At 45.2% G+C, this 16,850-nt stretch overlaps 1 protein-coding gene across 7 annotated transcripts in view; it reads left to right on the forward strand.

Moving 5' to 3' along the window:
• The window catches only part of PTPRT (protein tyrosine phosphatase receptor type T), a 1,030,325-nt gene that overhangs the window by 638,070 nt on the left and 375,405 nt on the right, over positions 1-16,850 (forward strand). For all 7 annotated transcript variants that reach the window (XM_075901349.1, XM_075901354.1, XM_075901347.1 and 4 more), the window contains one exon: positions 15,169-15,465. In XM_075901349.1, the coding sequence (XP_075757464.1) occupies positions 15,169-15,465 (297 nt within the window). The remainder of the gene's footprint in view (positions 1-15,168; positions 15,466-16,850) is intronic.

A 16,850-nucleotide genomic window follows, 5' to 3' on the forward strand; every position in this document is an offset into this window, starting at 1 on the left:
GCACACTCCCACTTTTAGTGCCGAGGTCAGTAAATAATAATGGTCCCAGAACTGATCCCTGAGGAACTCCGCAAGTAACCTCTCTCCAGCCTGGCAGTTCACCTTTCAGTGTGACTCGCTGTAGTCTCCCCTTTAACCAGTTGCGTATCCACCTCTCAACTTTCATATTAATCCCTATCTTGTCCAATTTAAACAATAATTCCCCATGTGGTACTGTATCAAATGCCTTACTAAAGTTGAGGTAGATTAGATCCACTGCATTTCCTTTATCTAAAAAATCTGTTACTTTCTCAAAGAAGGAGATCAGGTTGGTTTGGCACGATCTACCTTTTGTAAAACCATGTTGTAATTTGTCCCAATTGCCATTAGCCTCAATGTCTCTAACTACTTTCTCCTTCAAAATTTTTTCCAAGATCTTGCATACTACAGATGTCAAACTAACAGGCCTATAGTTGCCCAGGTCACTTTTTTTCCCTTTCTTAAAAATAGGAACTATATTAGCAATTCTCCAGTCAAATGGTACAACCCCTGAATTTAGAGATTCATTAAAAAATTTTGCTAATGGACTTGCAATTTCATGTGCCAGTTCCTTTACTATTCTTGGATAAAGATTATCTGGGTCCTCTGATTTACTCCCATAAAGATGTTCGAGTTTGGCTTCTACCTTGTATTTGGTAATATCTACCTCCATATCCTTATTCCTATTTGTTATGTTGTCATTGTCCCTAAGCTCTTCATTAGCCTCATTAAAGACTGAAGCAAAGTATTTGTTTAGATATTGGGCCATGCCTAGATTATCTTTAACCTCCACTCCATCCTCAGTGATTAGCGGTCCCACTTCCTCTTTTTTTGTTTTCTTCCATTTTATATGGCTATAAAACCTTTTACTATTGGTTTTAATTCCCGTTGCAAGGTCCAACTCGACATGACTTTTAGCCTTTCTCACTTTGTCCCTACATGCTCAAACAAGTAGCTTTCTTTGCTGATCCTTCCCATCTTCCACTCCTTATATTCTTTCTGCTTTTTCTTAATCACCTCCCTGAGATGCTTACTCATCCAACTTGGTCTAAAACACCTACCTATACATTTTTTCCTTTTTCTTGGGATATAGGCTTCTGATAGCTTCTGCAACTTTAACTTAAAATAATCCCAGGCCTCCTCCACTTTTAGATCCATAAATTCTTTAGTCCAATCCACTTCCCTAACTAATTTTCTTAATTTATTAAAATTAGCCCTTTTGAAATCAAAAACCCTAGTCTCAGATTTATTTTTGTTCATCCTTCCATTTAGTTTGAACTGAATTAGCTCATGATCGCTCGAGCCTAGGTTGTCCCCTACAATCATTTCTTCTATGAGGTCCCCCCTACTCACCAAAACCAAATCTAAAATGGCCTCCCCCCTTGTTGGTTCAACAACTACTTGATGAAGGAATTCATCAGCTATCACATCTAGGAAAATCTGAGCCCTATTATTATTACCAGTATTTGTTCTACAGTCTATATCTGGAAAGTTGAAATCTCCCATGATTAGACAGTTTCCATTAGTATTTACTTCTTTAAAAACATTAAAGAGGTCTCTATCCGTATCCAAATTAGATGCTGGTAGTCTATAGCATACCCCAAGCTCTATCCCAGAGGAGGATCTAATAGTTTTCTTCCCCAATGTGATTTTTGCCCAGACAGACTCTGTCTTCTCCATTCCTTCACTTTTTAATTCTTTACAATCTACCTCATTATTGATATACAATGCTACTCCATAATCTTTACCCTTATTTCTGTCTTTCCTAAACAGCACATACCCTTCAATACCTGTACTCCAGTCATGCCTAGTATTCCACCATGTTTCTGTTATTCCTATAATATCTAGTTTCACTTCCTGGACCAGTAGCTCTAGTTCCTCCATTTTGTTACCTAAGCTCCTCACATTGGCGTACAAACATCTTAATTTTTGCTGTTTCACCTCACTCTCATTCTTTGCCCCATTTGGCATTAACATTGTACCTCCAATATGACCTATTGGACTAGTATCCACTCTACCCTTCCTCCTTATGTCCATTCTCCTACCCCCAGCTATATCCTTTCTTACTTCGTTTTCCTCCCTCTCGATGCTAAAATCCGGCGTAGAGATTACCTGGACATCTCCCAACCATCTCCCCCAAATTCCTAGTTTAAAGCTCTCTTAAAAAGCAGTTGTGCCAGCCTCCATCCTAGAAGTCTGTTTCCTTCCCTACTTAGGTGAAGTCCATCCCGAGAGAACAGTCCTCTGTCCGTGAATGCCTCCCAATGTCCATATATCCCAACACCCTCTTTATAACACCACTGCCTGAGCCACCTATTGAGCATCATAATCCTATCACACCTTTGTTGCCCTTCTCTAGGAACAGGCAGAATCCCACTGAAGATCACCTGAGCCTCGATTTCCTTAGGCGTCCTCCCCAACCTGGCATAGTTTCCCTTGATTCGTTCCAGTGAGAAACTAGCCGTATCATTTGTTCTGACATGAAGGATGATCAATGGATTCTTTCCCGCTCCCTTTAGGATCCTCTTCAACCTTAGTTCCACATCTCGTATCTTAGCACCTGACAAACAGCACACCCTTCTGTTCTCTGGATCAGCTCTGGTTACAGGCCTATCTATTCTTCTCAATAAGGAGTCCCCAATCACATAGACCTGCCTTTTCCTGGTGACAGTGCGATTCTCTGGTCTATCCCTTGTTTTCTCTTGCTACAAGTCCTTTCCATTCCTATCTTCCCTTGTAATCTTCAACCCATCCTGTGTCTTCCTGGTGGTCATTATTTGTGTTGTCTCCATTGACTCTTCCCCTTTATGTATGGAACTAGCCACTCTTCTCCTCTTCCTTGCCTTTCCACCTTCAGTGGCCACCTGCTGTATCCCTTCTCCATTCTCCAACTCCGCATACCCGTTCTTGAGTTCGATTTCTCCTTCACTGGCCCATCTTTTTCTCTGCCTGGTTCTCATAGTCACATGCTTCCACTGTTCATTTTATTCACCCAGCAGTCCTCCCTCAGAGGCCTTTGATCCTGCTTCAGTCTGCATGTCTAAGCTTTCCCCTTCAGCCACCTCATGCCTTTGCTCCATCATCTGCTCGAACCCCCTTCTAAACTCGACCAGAATTTCCACCTGCATCTCTAGTCCTCGGATCTTTTCTTTCATCGGTTCTATTAGGTGGCACTTCATGCAAACAAAACTCCTTTCAGGTGCCCTCTTTAGAATCATATACATACCACAGCTGTCACATCCACTCAGTCTCATTGTCTCCTCTCCTCTCCTCTCCTCTCCTCTCCTCTCCTCTCCTTTTTAAAAGATGTGCAGCTAAACAGCCCGAGTATGAAGCCACTCAGAACATGTCACTACGGTTGGTGAGTTCTGGTCAACTGCATTATTTAATGGACTATGAGTCACAGAATGTATTAGGACTTGATATCCCCATTCCAAGACTATACTGATTAAACTAAATTAAACTGATTATTGAACAAATATTTACTGGTGGTAGATCAACTATAGATTTATTAGAAACACTATCATTTTTTTCTTTGTTCTCGGCTTGTTCTTGTGGGGACATAATTCATTACCACATTACAAAAGGGGAGTGTAAGTGACACACTAGATTCCACTGTGCATAGATACCACTGAACATCCAGTAATAAGACTGCAGAAGAGAGGAAACTTAAACTGCTGAAGGGATAAATAGACAAGAGGCAGGAATTGCTGTTCTTTAAGAGCAACAAACCATTTTTTCCTTTAAAACGGGTAAAAAATGGTTTGTGCTGAAGAGGAAAAATGAGATTGGAAATAGAAGAGCATTTTCTAAATTATATGGTTTTGGTTCTCAGAGAAATTGAGATTGAGACTGAGAGAAGAGGGTATGAGACTATAAAACCTTCTAGTGTTTACTTCAATTCACTGACTTAATTCTAGGCAGCTTTGCTGTTATCTGAACTGTAGAGATGGAATTGTTGTATTTGTTTTCCCTCCTCCAAGAAACTAAAAGGCCATTTGATGGCTATTAGCTACCCCCTGGCTTGGCTGCAGATAAATTTGAAAGCTGCGACCCATTCCTAAATTTTCATCATCATAGCAGCATTCTGATTTCCTTTAGCTGGAATACAGATTGATTGGAAATTGAATACCCTAAAAAATGTTCAATTCAGACTTAGGGTGAAAATCTGGGTGAGGTTATGTTAAATCAGAACTAGTCCTTACCCGTGGCAACAATGCATTGACCAAATCTGACATCAATAAAACAGGCATCTCCAAGTTCCAAAAATCTGGAAAAAATGTAAAGAAAATAATGAAATCATAATTTTCAATTCCATAGTATTTTAATTATCATCTACAGTTGACTGGATGACTCTTACTACGAAAAAAAAAACCCTTAGAAAACAACAAATAGTTCTGCAGCTCCTTAGAGACTAACAAACAATATAGATGGTATCATGAGCTTTCACCGGCACAACCCACTTCTTCAGATGAATGGAGTAAGGGAACCAGGGTAAGGGTTTGGGGAGGGAAAGAGAAGGAAAAAATAGGAAAAAAAATATTGTCAATTAGAGTGTCCATGCTAAATGAGACTAATAGAATGGGCTGTTAAGTAGCCTGTGGATATAGTGTACTTAGATTTCCAGAAAGCCTTTGACAAAGTCCCTCACCAAAGGCTCTTAACCTCAAAAAGTAATAGCAAAATGTTTTTTAAGTACATCAGAAGCAGGAAACCTGCTAAACACCAGTGGGGCCACTGAATGATCAAGATGCTAAAGGTCCACTCAAAGATGAAACTAAATGAATTCTTTGCTTCAGTCTTCACACGTAAGGATGTTAGGGAGCCTGAGCCATTCTTTTAGGTTACAAATCTGAGGAATTATCCGAGATTAAGGTGTCATTAGAAGGAGGTTTCAGAACAAATTGATTAACTTAACAGTAACAAGTCATCGGGACCAGATGGCATTCACCCACCACTTCTGCAAGAACTCAAATGGGAAATTGTGGAACTATTAACTGTGGTTTGTAACCTATCCTTTAAATCAGCTTCTATACTGGAAGATAACTAATGTGAAGCTGTCACGGGTTGGGCTCCCCCTCAGGCTTACAGCCCAGTCATCATCGGGGTTGTCCATCTGCGCACCTTCCCCCCACCTGTGTTTCCCTTAGGTTAGTCCTGTTAGAACACAGAGTTCGTGGCTCGATGGAGAGTCCACAGAGTCTAGTCCTCACTGAATGCACGCAATCCTGTGCAAGGAAGGAGGGGGACTCGGGCCCACCCCCACTCCGGATCCCGACCCAGGACCCTAAAGGCAGCAATGCTAGCACTGCCTGGTTGGTGGGGATTCCCCAGCAACTCACCAACCCTCCGGGACACAAGGTGGAGGCGGCGCCGCCATCTCCAGCCCCTGTCTTGGGCCGCTTCCTCCTCCTTGCCAGGCTAGTTCCTCCCTCGGTGCGCAGCGTCATTCCCCACACCACCGACGGTCGTCCCGGCTGTGCTGGGTTGGTCTGTTGCTGGTTGGGGCAACTCCCCCTGCCCGGCACCGGCCCTGCTGTCCTCCCCCTTTGCTGGCCCTCTCCGGGCGCCTTTTGAAGGGCCCGCCTGCCAAGGCTCCACCCCTCGTCCTGGGGTGCGGGCTGATGACGTCAACGGCTGGGAACCCCTCGCCGGTGACATCCGCGCTCCTGGCTACCTGCGTACAGGTGGGGCATGTGAGTCGGTGGGCCGTCCATGTGCTGTGGCATCTCCAGCTCCCTGTACCTTCTGCTGCTGTGGCTGATGCCATGGCGTCCCCGCCGGTGCCTCTCTTGCCCTCAGCATGCTGGAGAGTGCGGGTTGCTGTGTACTCCACGGCGGCGGAGACTGGCGCCTCGTCACACATACCCCTCTTTAAGTTACTCACCGTCTCGCTGACCATACTTTCTTCCTCTTCCATTATTCGGGAGAAAAAGTCTGCGTTTTTGTGTTTCGTGCCAGGGCGGTGTTGTACCTCGAACTTATAGGGTTGTAGTGTGAGGTACCATCTCATCACCCTAGGATTTGATTCTTTCATCGCCTGCATCCATCGTAGTGGCGCATGATCTGTTATTAATTTGAACGGGTTCCCAAGCAGATAATACCTCAGGGTCTCTATTGCCCATTTGGCTGCCGAAGCTTCTTTGTCGATGGTGGCGTAACGTTGTTCGCGGGAGAACAGTTTGCGGCTCAGATATGCTATGGGGTGTTCGTGCTCATCCACCTGTTGTGCCAACACGGCTCCCAGCCCCACGGTGGATGCGTCAGTCTGTAAAATGAATTATTTTGAAAAATCGGGTTGCCTTAATACCGGGGCCCGCGTTAATATCGTCTTCAGCTGCTGAAAGTCCTGTCTACCCTGTTCGGTCCAGATTACTTGTTTTGGGCTGCCCTTTTTAGTCAAGTCCGTCAATGCGCGGCTATCAATGCTAAGTTCGGGATAAACTGCCGATAATACCCTGCTAATCCCAGGAATTGTCGGACTTGTTTTTTCGTCTTAGGCAGCTGGTATTCTGCTATGGCCTGCACCTTAGTTGCCAGAGGTCTTAGCTGGCCCTTCCTCACCGTAAACCCTAAATACGTTACTTCATTCTGTCCTATGTGACGCTTCTCGGGGTTGGCTGGGAGCCCTGCCTGCCGCATAGCCTCCAGGACCCCCCGTAAATGTTGAAGGTGGTCGGCCCAGGTTCTGCTATACATGACTATATCATCGATGTAGGCTGCGGCATGCGGCTGGTATCCCCTAAGCACTCGATCCATAAGTCTCTGGAAAGTTGCCACCGCCCCGTGGAGTCCGAACGGCATGGTCTTAAACTGGTATAGTCCAAACGGGGTGGAAAAGGACGTGCTCTCTTTCGAGACTGGGGTCAGGGGAATTATGAGGTCCAGGGTTGAGAGATACTGCGCCTGCCCCAAGCGTTCTAAGAGCTCATCCACCCTGGGCATGGGGTAAGTGTCAAACCTGAAGATACTATTAACTTTTCGAAAGTCTATGCAAAATCTTACCGACCCATCAGATTTTGGGACTAGGACAATAGAGCTACGCCAATCGCTATGTGACTCCTCTATTACCCCTAGTTGTAACATCTTTTGGACTTCGTCCCTTACGGTGTCCCACATTTTCCTGGGGAGGGGGCGTACCGGCTCTCAGACCTTACATATGAGCTTAGTGGCTATATGGTGGCTTGTCCAGTCCGTACGCCCTGGCTCCAATCGGACCACCGTCTTAAACTCTTGGAGCAGCTCCAGCACGGCCCGCTCCAAGGCCGGAGTCAGGTCGGGTCCTACATCCAGGGCTGGGGTGGCTTCAAGGTCCTCGGCCCAGAGCCCTAACTCGGTGGGCTGGGGTTGCGGGTCTAGGAATAGATTTTCTCTCGGGTTCCACTTTTTTAACAGATTAACATGATAGACCTGCTTACCCCTCTTCTTTCCTACCAAGCATACCTCGTAATCCACTGCCCCCACCTTGCGGATAACGTCAAAGGGTCTCTGCTATTTTGCCAATAACTTTGACTCGCTGGAGGGTAAAAGGAGAAGGACCCTGTCGCCAGGCTTAAATTACTGGGCCTCGGTGTCCCGGTTATAATAAAATATTTGTTTGCCCTTGGCCTGTTTTAGGTTAGCCTCTGCAAGCTCTCCGAGCTTTTGTAATTTTTCTCTGAAGCGAAGGACATACACCACCGTCCCCCGAACCCTGGTCTCCTGCTCTTCTGAAGTCTCTTTCAGTAGGTCTAAGATCCCCCGGGGCTGTCTCCTGTACAGGAGCTCAAACGGGAAAAACCTGGGGGAGGCCTGTGGGACTTCCCAGACGGCGAATAGGAGAGCGGGCAATAATTTATCCCACTCGTGAGGGTTGCTCTCTGTAAAGTGGCGGAGCATAGCCTTTAAGGTGCGGTTGAACCGCTCCACCAACCTGTCCATCTGTGGGTGGTAAACCAAGGTTCGGAGCGTTTTAATCCGAAGGAGACGGCACAATTTGGTTATAAACTTAGAGGAGACGTTTGTCCCTTGATCGGTCAGTATCTCACGGGAGATCCCGACATGAGGAAAAAATCTTCACCAGCTCTCCCGCCAAGGTTTGGGCTGTGGTGTTTTTTAGTGGTACTGCCTCGGGATACCGAGTGGCATAATCTACCAGTAACATTATGTGCTGGTGCCCTGTCTTCGACTGCTCAAGGAGGCCTACAAGGTCTAAGGCAACGCGGTCACAGGGCACCCCTATTACCGGCAGGGGGACCAGAGGGGCTTTCGCCACTTCCCGGGGGTGGACGAGCTGGCATTCGGGGCAGGAATTATAAAAGTCCCTCACCTCCTTATGTACCCCCGGCCAGAAAAACCTCTGAGTTATCCATTGTAAGGTTTTCTCCCTCCCTAAGTGGCTGGCCCACGGATTGGAGTGCGCCAGCTCTAGCACTCTTCGCCGGGATGACGTCAGCACTAACAACTGCCTGAGAATCCCGCGCCCCTCCCCTGCTTTCATTATTCGGTACAAACGGTCTCCCCGCACCGCGAAGTAAGGTTCCTGCCTCACCTTCTCATCCTTGTCTGTCTCGTCGCCTCCTTTACTGGCCTGTTCTCAGGCTCAGCTCAGCGCCAGGTCCTCGCATTGCTCCTGCACGAAGTCACTCGGCATCTCGTCCCCCCAACTCAATTCCAGTTCTGGGGGCGTTGCGGGCGCTCCTCCTGGCCCCTCTACTGTCTCCGTGCTCGGGTTAGGGTTTTGTTCAATGCGGTGGCTAGCTAGCGCACTTTCTACCCCATCAGCCTGGGTCCCTTTAGCCGGCCGTACGGTCCGGTCCTCAATTAACCTCCGAAAGCCCAGCCAGTCCCGTCCCAACAATACTGGGTACTCCAGGTTATTGGCTACGGCCACCTGGCATATCGCCTCCTCCTGCCCATCTGACAGCCTTACCTAAGCTGTAGGGTAGGGGCGAATGTCCCCATGGACACACTTCATCCACACAGGGACCCCTGTGGGTTCAGGCCGGGGCACCAGCAAGGCCCGGACCATGGTTTGGCCATAGCCTGAATCTACTAGTGCCCAGACCAATTGTCTTTCCACATCAAGCTTCACTAACACTTGCTTATTTTCCCACGGTCGGGCCCTCAGGCGCGGGGCCACAACCTGTCCGAACGAGCAGTCCATAAAAGTACAGTCTCGCCAGAAGTGTCCCTCCTGGCCGCATTCATAGCACGCTCCCCTATTGCTGACCCCAAATCCAGGCTGATTCGGGGACTCCTCCTTGCCTGGAATCTTATCTCCTTTCTTCCCTTCCTCCGGGGTTCTTCCCTTCTAGGGGCTATGTACCCTCGGCTTATTCTCTCGGTCCCCTCTAGTTCTCGTCCTCGGCCACCACGAGGGGAACCCCTCGCCGGTGACGTCCACGCCCTGGCTACCCGCGTACAGGCGGGGCACGTGAGTCAGCACGTGAGATGCTGGTCCTGCGGCATCCCCACTGGCACCTCCCTTGCCCTCGGCATGCCTGAGAGTACGGGGTGCCATGTACTCCGTGGTGGCATAGAGCGGCAGAGAGCAGCGCCCCGTCACAGACGCCAATATTGAAAAAGGGCTCTAGTGGTGATCCTGGCAATGATAGACCAGTAGGTCTAATCTCAGTACCAGGCAAATTAGTTGAAAATAATATAAAATAGAATTGTCAGACACACAGATGAATATAGTTTGTTGGGGAAAAGTCAACATGCGTTCTGTAAAGGGAAATCATGCCTTAATAATCTTCTAAAGTTCTCAGAGGAGATCAACAAACTTGTGGACAAGGGTTTATATGGCATATATGGTTATGCCAATTTTCTTCTACAATTTGATCTGAGGAAGTGGGTCTGGCCCACTAAAGCTCATCACCTAATAAACCAGTCTTTAAAGTGCTGCACAGTCCTGTTTTTTGTTTCAGCAAAACCAGACTAACACGGCTACATCTCTATTACCACTCAAAAGAGAGATCTTGGAGTCATTGTGAATAGTTCTCTGAAAACAGCCACTCAATGTTTAGCGGCAGTGAAAAAAAGCAAAGAGAACATTATGAATCATTAAAAAGGGATAGAGAATAAGACAGAGAATATCTTATTTCCTCTCATCTTGAATACTGTGTACATATGTGGTTGCCTCATCTTAAAAAAGATATATTGACATTAGAAAAGGTTCGGAAAAGGGCAACAAAAATGATTAGGATTTGGAAAGGGTGTCATATGAAGAGAAATTAAAAAGACTGCAACTTTTCATCTTAGAAAAGAGGAGACTAAAGGGGGATATGACAGAAGTCTATAAAATCATGGCAGGTATGGAGAAAGTGAATAAGGAAAAGTGATTTATTTGTTCCCATAACATAAGAACTAGGGGTCACCAAATGAAATTAATAGGTAGTAGGTTTAAAACAAACAAAAGGAAATTTCTCTTCATGCAGTGCACAGTCAACCTGTGAAACTGCTTGCTAGAGGATGTTGTGAAGAGCAGGACATTCAAAAAAGAACTAGATAAATTAATGGAGGTTAGGTCCATCACTACTTATTAACCAGGATGGGTAGGAATGGCGTTTCTACCCTCTGTATGTCAGGAGCTGGGAATGGGTGACGGGAGAGGGATCAGTTGATGATTACCAGTTCTGTTCACTCCCTCTGGGGCACCTGGCATTGGCCACTGTTGGAAGACAGAATACTGGGCTAGATGGACCTTTGGTCTGACCCAGTATGGCCATTCTTATGTTCTTAAAATGACAACTGGTTAAGCCTTGAACTGAATTTCTCACTCAAAAGATGATACTTTTTCTAGCACAGCACCACCTAACACACTGGTAGGATTTAAGTTCCATGTGGTCTCATCCCGTATTGTCTTTGGACTGGATTCCTGCACCTTTACCTCCAATCTGTGATCTTTATTCTGTTGAGTTACAATGTTCAAAGACATTTGCTGACGGAAGATGATTTAAAGGATTGGTCGCCTTTTCTGAATACAGGCAGTCCCTGGGTTACGTGGATCCGACTTATGTCGGATCCCTACATACGAACGGGGCTTTTCTCGCCGCGGAGGACACGGGAGGCGGGACCACCCAGATGCACCGCGGTCCCGCCGCCTGCATCCTCCGTGGCGAGAAAAGCCGCTCCGCATCTCCCTGGTCTGCTGCCCCCCCCCCCCCCCCAGCAGACCAGGCTTTTCTCGCCGACGCCTGGGGTAGAGCAGCTGGGGCACTGCCGGGTTGGTCCCGCAGCGCCGCTCCTCGGCGCTACTGGACCAACCCAGCAGCACCCCAGCTGCTCTGCCCCAGGCATCCCCAAATCAGCCGCTGCTGAAACTGACCAGCGGCTGACTACAGGAAGCCTGAGGCAGAGCTGCTCTGCCTCGGGCTTCCTGTAGTCAGCCGCTGGTCAGTTTCAGCAGTGGCTGACTTGGGAACTCCTGGGGTAGAGCAGCTGGGGTGCTGCCGGATTGGTCCCCGCAGCGCCGAAGTGCGGCACTGTGGGGACCTACCCGGCAGCGCCCCAGCTGCTCTGTCCCAGGCGTCCAGATTCAGCCGCTGTTGAAACTGATCAGTGGCTGATTCCAGGAAGCCCAGGGCAGAGCAGCTCTGCCTCAGGCTTCCTGTAGTCAGCCGCTGGTCAGTTTCAACAGCGGCTGAATCTGGACGCCAGTTCCGACTTACATACAAATTCAACTTAAGAACAAACCTACAGTCCCTATCTTGTACGTAACCCAGGGACTGCCTGTAGTGGCTTTTAGGTTATTGTTTTGCCTGCCTTTATCTCCCATGATAGTTTCAATGGAGGATAAGATTTTTTCAGTTCCCCCACTATCACGCTCTGTAGTGCTGCTGTATCCTGTTCATCATTTACCATTTTCACTTCAGAAATAACTGTTATTAAATATAAAGTATTAAATGTGTATTTCTAGGGAAATGTTACCTTACAGCTGGAGCAGGAGATTAGGTGTCAGTTCTAGAGTTCTGTGATGAAATTTGTGTGTTCCTGGGCAAGTCTCATAAGCCTTTTTGTGCCTCAGTTTATTTCTCTATTTAGTGAGAATAAAGTCTCCCTCACAGTGTGGGAATTGAGGCTTCAATGTTTGCAAAGAGCCCTGCTACAAGTCTTGGAACTTTCATTTCTTGGAATGTGCTATGAAAGTTCCAAGAATGATAATAAAACAGCAATGAGTGTATGAGAGATTTAAAATATTAACCATAGTTGCATGCTTTAAATCACCTTGTTTTAGTACTGTGTTTAAAGTGCACTGTTTTAATATATATATAATGTTAATTTCCAAAGTAGTTATTGCCCCCATTGTTAAGTGTTACAGATTTCGCAATGAGATACAACTCACCAGCCATTAGTGTTCTCTGCTCATATATTAGCAGAGGTGGAAATGCTTTGTTTTTGTTATGAAGTGAAGAACAACATTCTGGATGACATTTCCCCTTCTTTATTTCTCTTTCTTTCTAAATCTATTGCTTTCCTGTGACTGTTTTTATTTGTTTTAATAAAGCAGTAGTCTTTCTGTGGTTTGAAATTGAGAGAAGGCAAAATTAGAAGGTAAAATATTTTTAATTATGTTGTAATATTAACAAGTAGCAAAGAAATACCATGTAAAAGTTTGGGTGTGATGCACCTCAATCATTCACTGAATCATTCCACACTCCTTGGATAAAATACAACTATCCTCTCCCTCGTTCTCTATTCTAAAGTACAGGTTTATTGGTCAAAAGCTATGCTGTAAACATAAATTGGGAATGCCAGGTGAAAATTATTCTTCCAAATGCATCTTTACCTCAAGCTGAGTCTGTTGAAAGAATAAGAATAATGAACTTCATTGAGACTTTATAGAACATCTGTAGCTGTGATATCCATCTCATAAATGGTACTTATATCACTACTTCTCCTGCCCTTCAAGCAATAATTAACCTCTGTTGCAGCATCTATGTAGGTTCCAGATCCATGGATACTTTCAAATAACCAAAATTTTAAAAGGAAAAAAACTGCCAGAGGAAAGTTTCCTATAATTATTCCAAACTTGTACTGGCCTGAGGTACAGAAATATAGAGTTCTATATCCATGGCATGGTTAAGTTGTGATAACTTGAGATCCATTAGAGCTAGAAATGTAGGAAAGGGAAATTCCTAGCTGTACAGTGGGAATACATAGCAGTTCAGATCATATAATCATAGGCTTGGAACAGACTCAAGAAGTCATTGAGTCCAAACCCCTGCTAAAAGTGGAAGCAATACAGAAGTGGACCTGACCAACCGAAACGAAGCAGGTCAGGGCATTCTTGGGACTGATTGGATATTACCACAGATTCATTCCCCACTTCGCTTCCAGGGCATACCCTTTGACCGACTTGACCAGCGCTCGCGATCCCAACATTGTAAAATGGACCACTATGGCAGAAGAAGCTTTTAATGATCTCAAGACAGCTCTCTGCAGTGACCCAGTTCTCACAGACTCTGATTTTAAGAAGGAATTTACTCCTCTGCTGGCCTCAGAAGTAGGACTAGGGGCCGTATTATCACAAATGTGCTGGGTTCTGCCTCGGGGTTATCGCATTCTGGGGTTTCCAGTTGGGTAGGCTCTGGCCCCAGGCTCCATATCATGCTGCCACTTTGAACTACCTCCTTTCTCCCCCCTGCTGCCTCTTTATGATAGTGTGTCAACTAGTCTATATATAAATTTTTCATGTATATATATATGTGAAAAATAATGGTGCCCTATGATAACTCGGGTGGTTAATCATAGCTTTCCATAAGATGCTATTTTTTACTTCTTGGCAATGTCTTTGGTTCCTACACAGAAAAGTAGGAAGAAATAGTGGTCCGAGGACTTGATCAGTCTCGAAAGACTCTCAGTCACATCCTGAGCAAGCAGAACACTCCCTGAATTTCACAGTTTAGATGGCAGATAGATGACTCCATCTTCCTTAGGAGGGAGTTCCCTGACCACCACCACCTGTCTCCGTCTCTTGGGAACGGTGGTTTTAAAGACCCTGTCCCTAGAATTATGCATCCCATGTCTTCTGGTCAGTGGGGTCTCCTGATCCCTTCCCTCAGAGGTCTCTTCTAAAGTATTCCCCACTGAAAATCCTTTGCCGAGAGCCTGAAAGTGGTTACTTACCTCTATCTGGATTGGGGTTGTCTTTCTTCTCCTGGAGGTTGCATGTTGCCAATTTTTTTCCCCATTCTGCACTGGTCTTTTTGGTTCTTCAGTATGTTGTGCCTGCAGTATCAAATGCTGCCTTTTATCCAGAAAGTCTCTATTTTCTCTGATGGAACTCAGGATAGATACTTGGCCCTCTAATCCTTCAACCTTCTTTTCCAATATGGATACCAGCTTGTATTTTGTACAGATGAAGTCTCTTCTGTCCTCTGGGAGGAAGACAAACATAGCACATCCTGTGCAGGTCACAACAACTGATCTCTCTCTATCCATACCGTCTTCCTTCTGAGAGTCTCAGCAGATGTATGTATTTGCCAAAAAGTATGAGATTCCAATTCATTACTTTCAATTTTTTTCTCTTTCTCTGTGAAATTTCCAAGAAGTGTGCAAGTTAGGATCTTAAAGTACCTAGCTTCACAGATGGAGGAATACAAAAAGTAGTCTAATCCAGTCAAGGTGTATTTCTGAAGTACCTGTTCTATAAATATGTGTCCCATGAAGAATGTATGATGGTATGGTGAGCGGATACTCTAATCCCTCATTCAAAACTGTTGGTACAGGATCATAGACCAAGTGTCTAAGTGCCTCTGTGCAGTTAAAAAGAGAGAACAGTACCACTGGTGAAGTGTGGTGATGATCCCAAACTCATTCTCATAAACCTTCATACTGCACCTCTGTGTTCTCATTCCCTGTGCAGGAAGGATGTACAGTGATTAGAAAACATGATTAGGAGGGGGGAGCACTGGGTTCAGTTAGTGCCCCACCTCAGATCTCTTGAGTATGTCACTGAATCTCTCTGTATCTCAGTTCCCCATTGGCAGATTGCTGATAGTAGCATTTTTCTACCTCACAGGGATTTTGTGAGGACAATGATGTAAAGATAGCCAGGCACTCAGCTACTAGAGCAAGTTGGGGCAGAAGAACCATAGAAAATGCACTCTAGATACACAGATTCCTGCCTCCAGTAAAGCCCTTTCATTTCTTTCACTTGTTGCACAGATCCAGTCCATGGACCACAGAACGTGGAAGTTGTTGACATTCGTTCCCGGCAGCTGACCTTGCAATGGGAGCCATTTGGTTATGCAGTGACCCGTTGCCACAGCTACAACCTAACAGTCCAGTACCAGTATGTCTTTAACCAGCAGAAGTATGAGGCAGAGGAAGTCATCCAGACATCATCACACTATACCTTACGAGGCCTGCGGCCCTTCATGACCATCCAGTTGAGGCTAGCACTTTCTAATCCAGAGGGCAAAATGGAGAGTGAGGAGCTGGTGGTACAGACTGAAGAGGATGGTAAGAAAATGTTTAGGGTTTTTTCCATGGTTTAAAATTCCAAGTAACTTTTTGGGCAGAAAATGACTTGGTAAAAATGGCTTTGTGGGCTTGGAGGTGGTACCTCACCAACTCCATATCAGATTTCCTTAGGTGGCAAGTAAAATAGTGATTATTTATATTTATCTACTTTTTGTGGTATGGATAATGTCTGTAAAGCACTGTGAAACCTCAAGTAATATTTATGTCTGGCGGGCAGCAACGAAGGGTCCAATTCTGGGAAAATGTTGCATGCTAAACTCTCTATGGGCAAAGACAAGTTTCTCCAGCCCTATGGCTTATTTTATTTGTTGTAGGGGAAGCTGGTTAATTTAGTAGCTCAAATAGTAGAAATGTGTGCTGCACTGCGAAAAACTCAGTTTTGAAGCCCTGCTGGTACTTGTGCTTCTTACAAGTTAATATAATTGAATTTTACTTTCTTCCCTTAAAAAAAACCTAGGAAATTACATACCAAATGTGATAAAGAATTTTGTTTAGTTTGTAGAGTCAAGTACTCAAGTTGGGAAATTTGAGATTTACAGTTGCTTGTCCAACCTTAATTCTACCACTTTGTGCATATGCATTGTAATGCAGCCTTTAATTAGATGATTGCATACTGTCTTTTCCACATGGGGTCTGTTGTCAATCAGTGCACATTTTGGTACATAATTTGTAATTTCCAGATTGCAACTTTTTGATAATTCTGGATATTCTAAGTCACATGGATCCTAACATATCATGCACACCTATGAAGCTGAATTAATGAGGCCAGATTCTGCTAGTCATATTCCAAGAGGAATTCCTCGAGGAAGTATTATTTATTAATATTTGTATTATCGTGTCATTTAGGAGTCTCATGACCCTGATGTGTGATGCTTTGTACAAACAGAGAATGGAAAAGATTAGCAACCCTTCAGGGCAAGAGCTATCTAAGTATAAGGCAAGACAACAGATGGTCATAACAGACAGGGCAATACAAGGAACTTATAAGACAGTACTGGTAAGCATGAAAAGCAGTAGTCTTGGCACAGCAGCAACCAATCATTGTCAAGGTTTTTGTGTAGGGCTCAAAGCAAAGGAGAATTTAAAAGAGGATGATGTAATGTTGTATATGTTTACAGGGAGCTTTCTTCCAAGCATGAGGTGGGGCACTGGAGAAAACACAAAGATGCTTGTTTTGAACATTAAATATGAACAACAGAAACGGACCTCAAGGGCCAATCAGAGGCAGAAGTCAACTTTTCAATACTGTACTGAATAAGTGAAGATAGGTTATGAAGGGCATTGAGAGTGAAAACAAACAGCTTATTTTTGATACACTTGTGAAGATGGATTCATAGGAGTTCAGGCTAGAAGTGACCATCATG

The sequence above is a fragment of the Pelodiscus sinensis genome, chromosome 18, assembly GCF_049634645.1.
Source record: "Pelodiscus sinensis isolate JC-2024 chromosome 18, ASM4963464v1, whole genome shotgun sequence".
NCBI classification, from domain to species: domain Eukaryota; kingdom Metazoa; phylum Chordata; order Testudines; family Trionychidae; genus Pelodiscus; species Pelodiscus sinensis.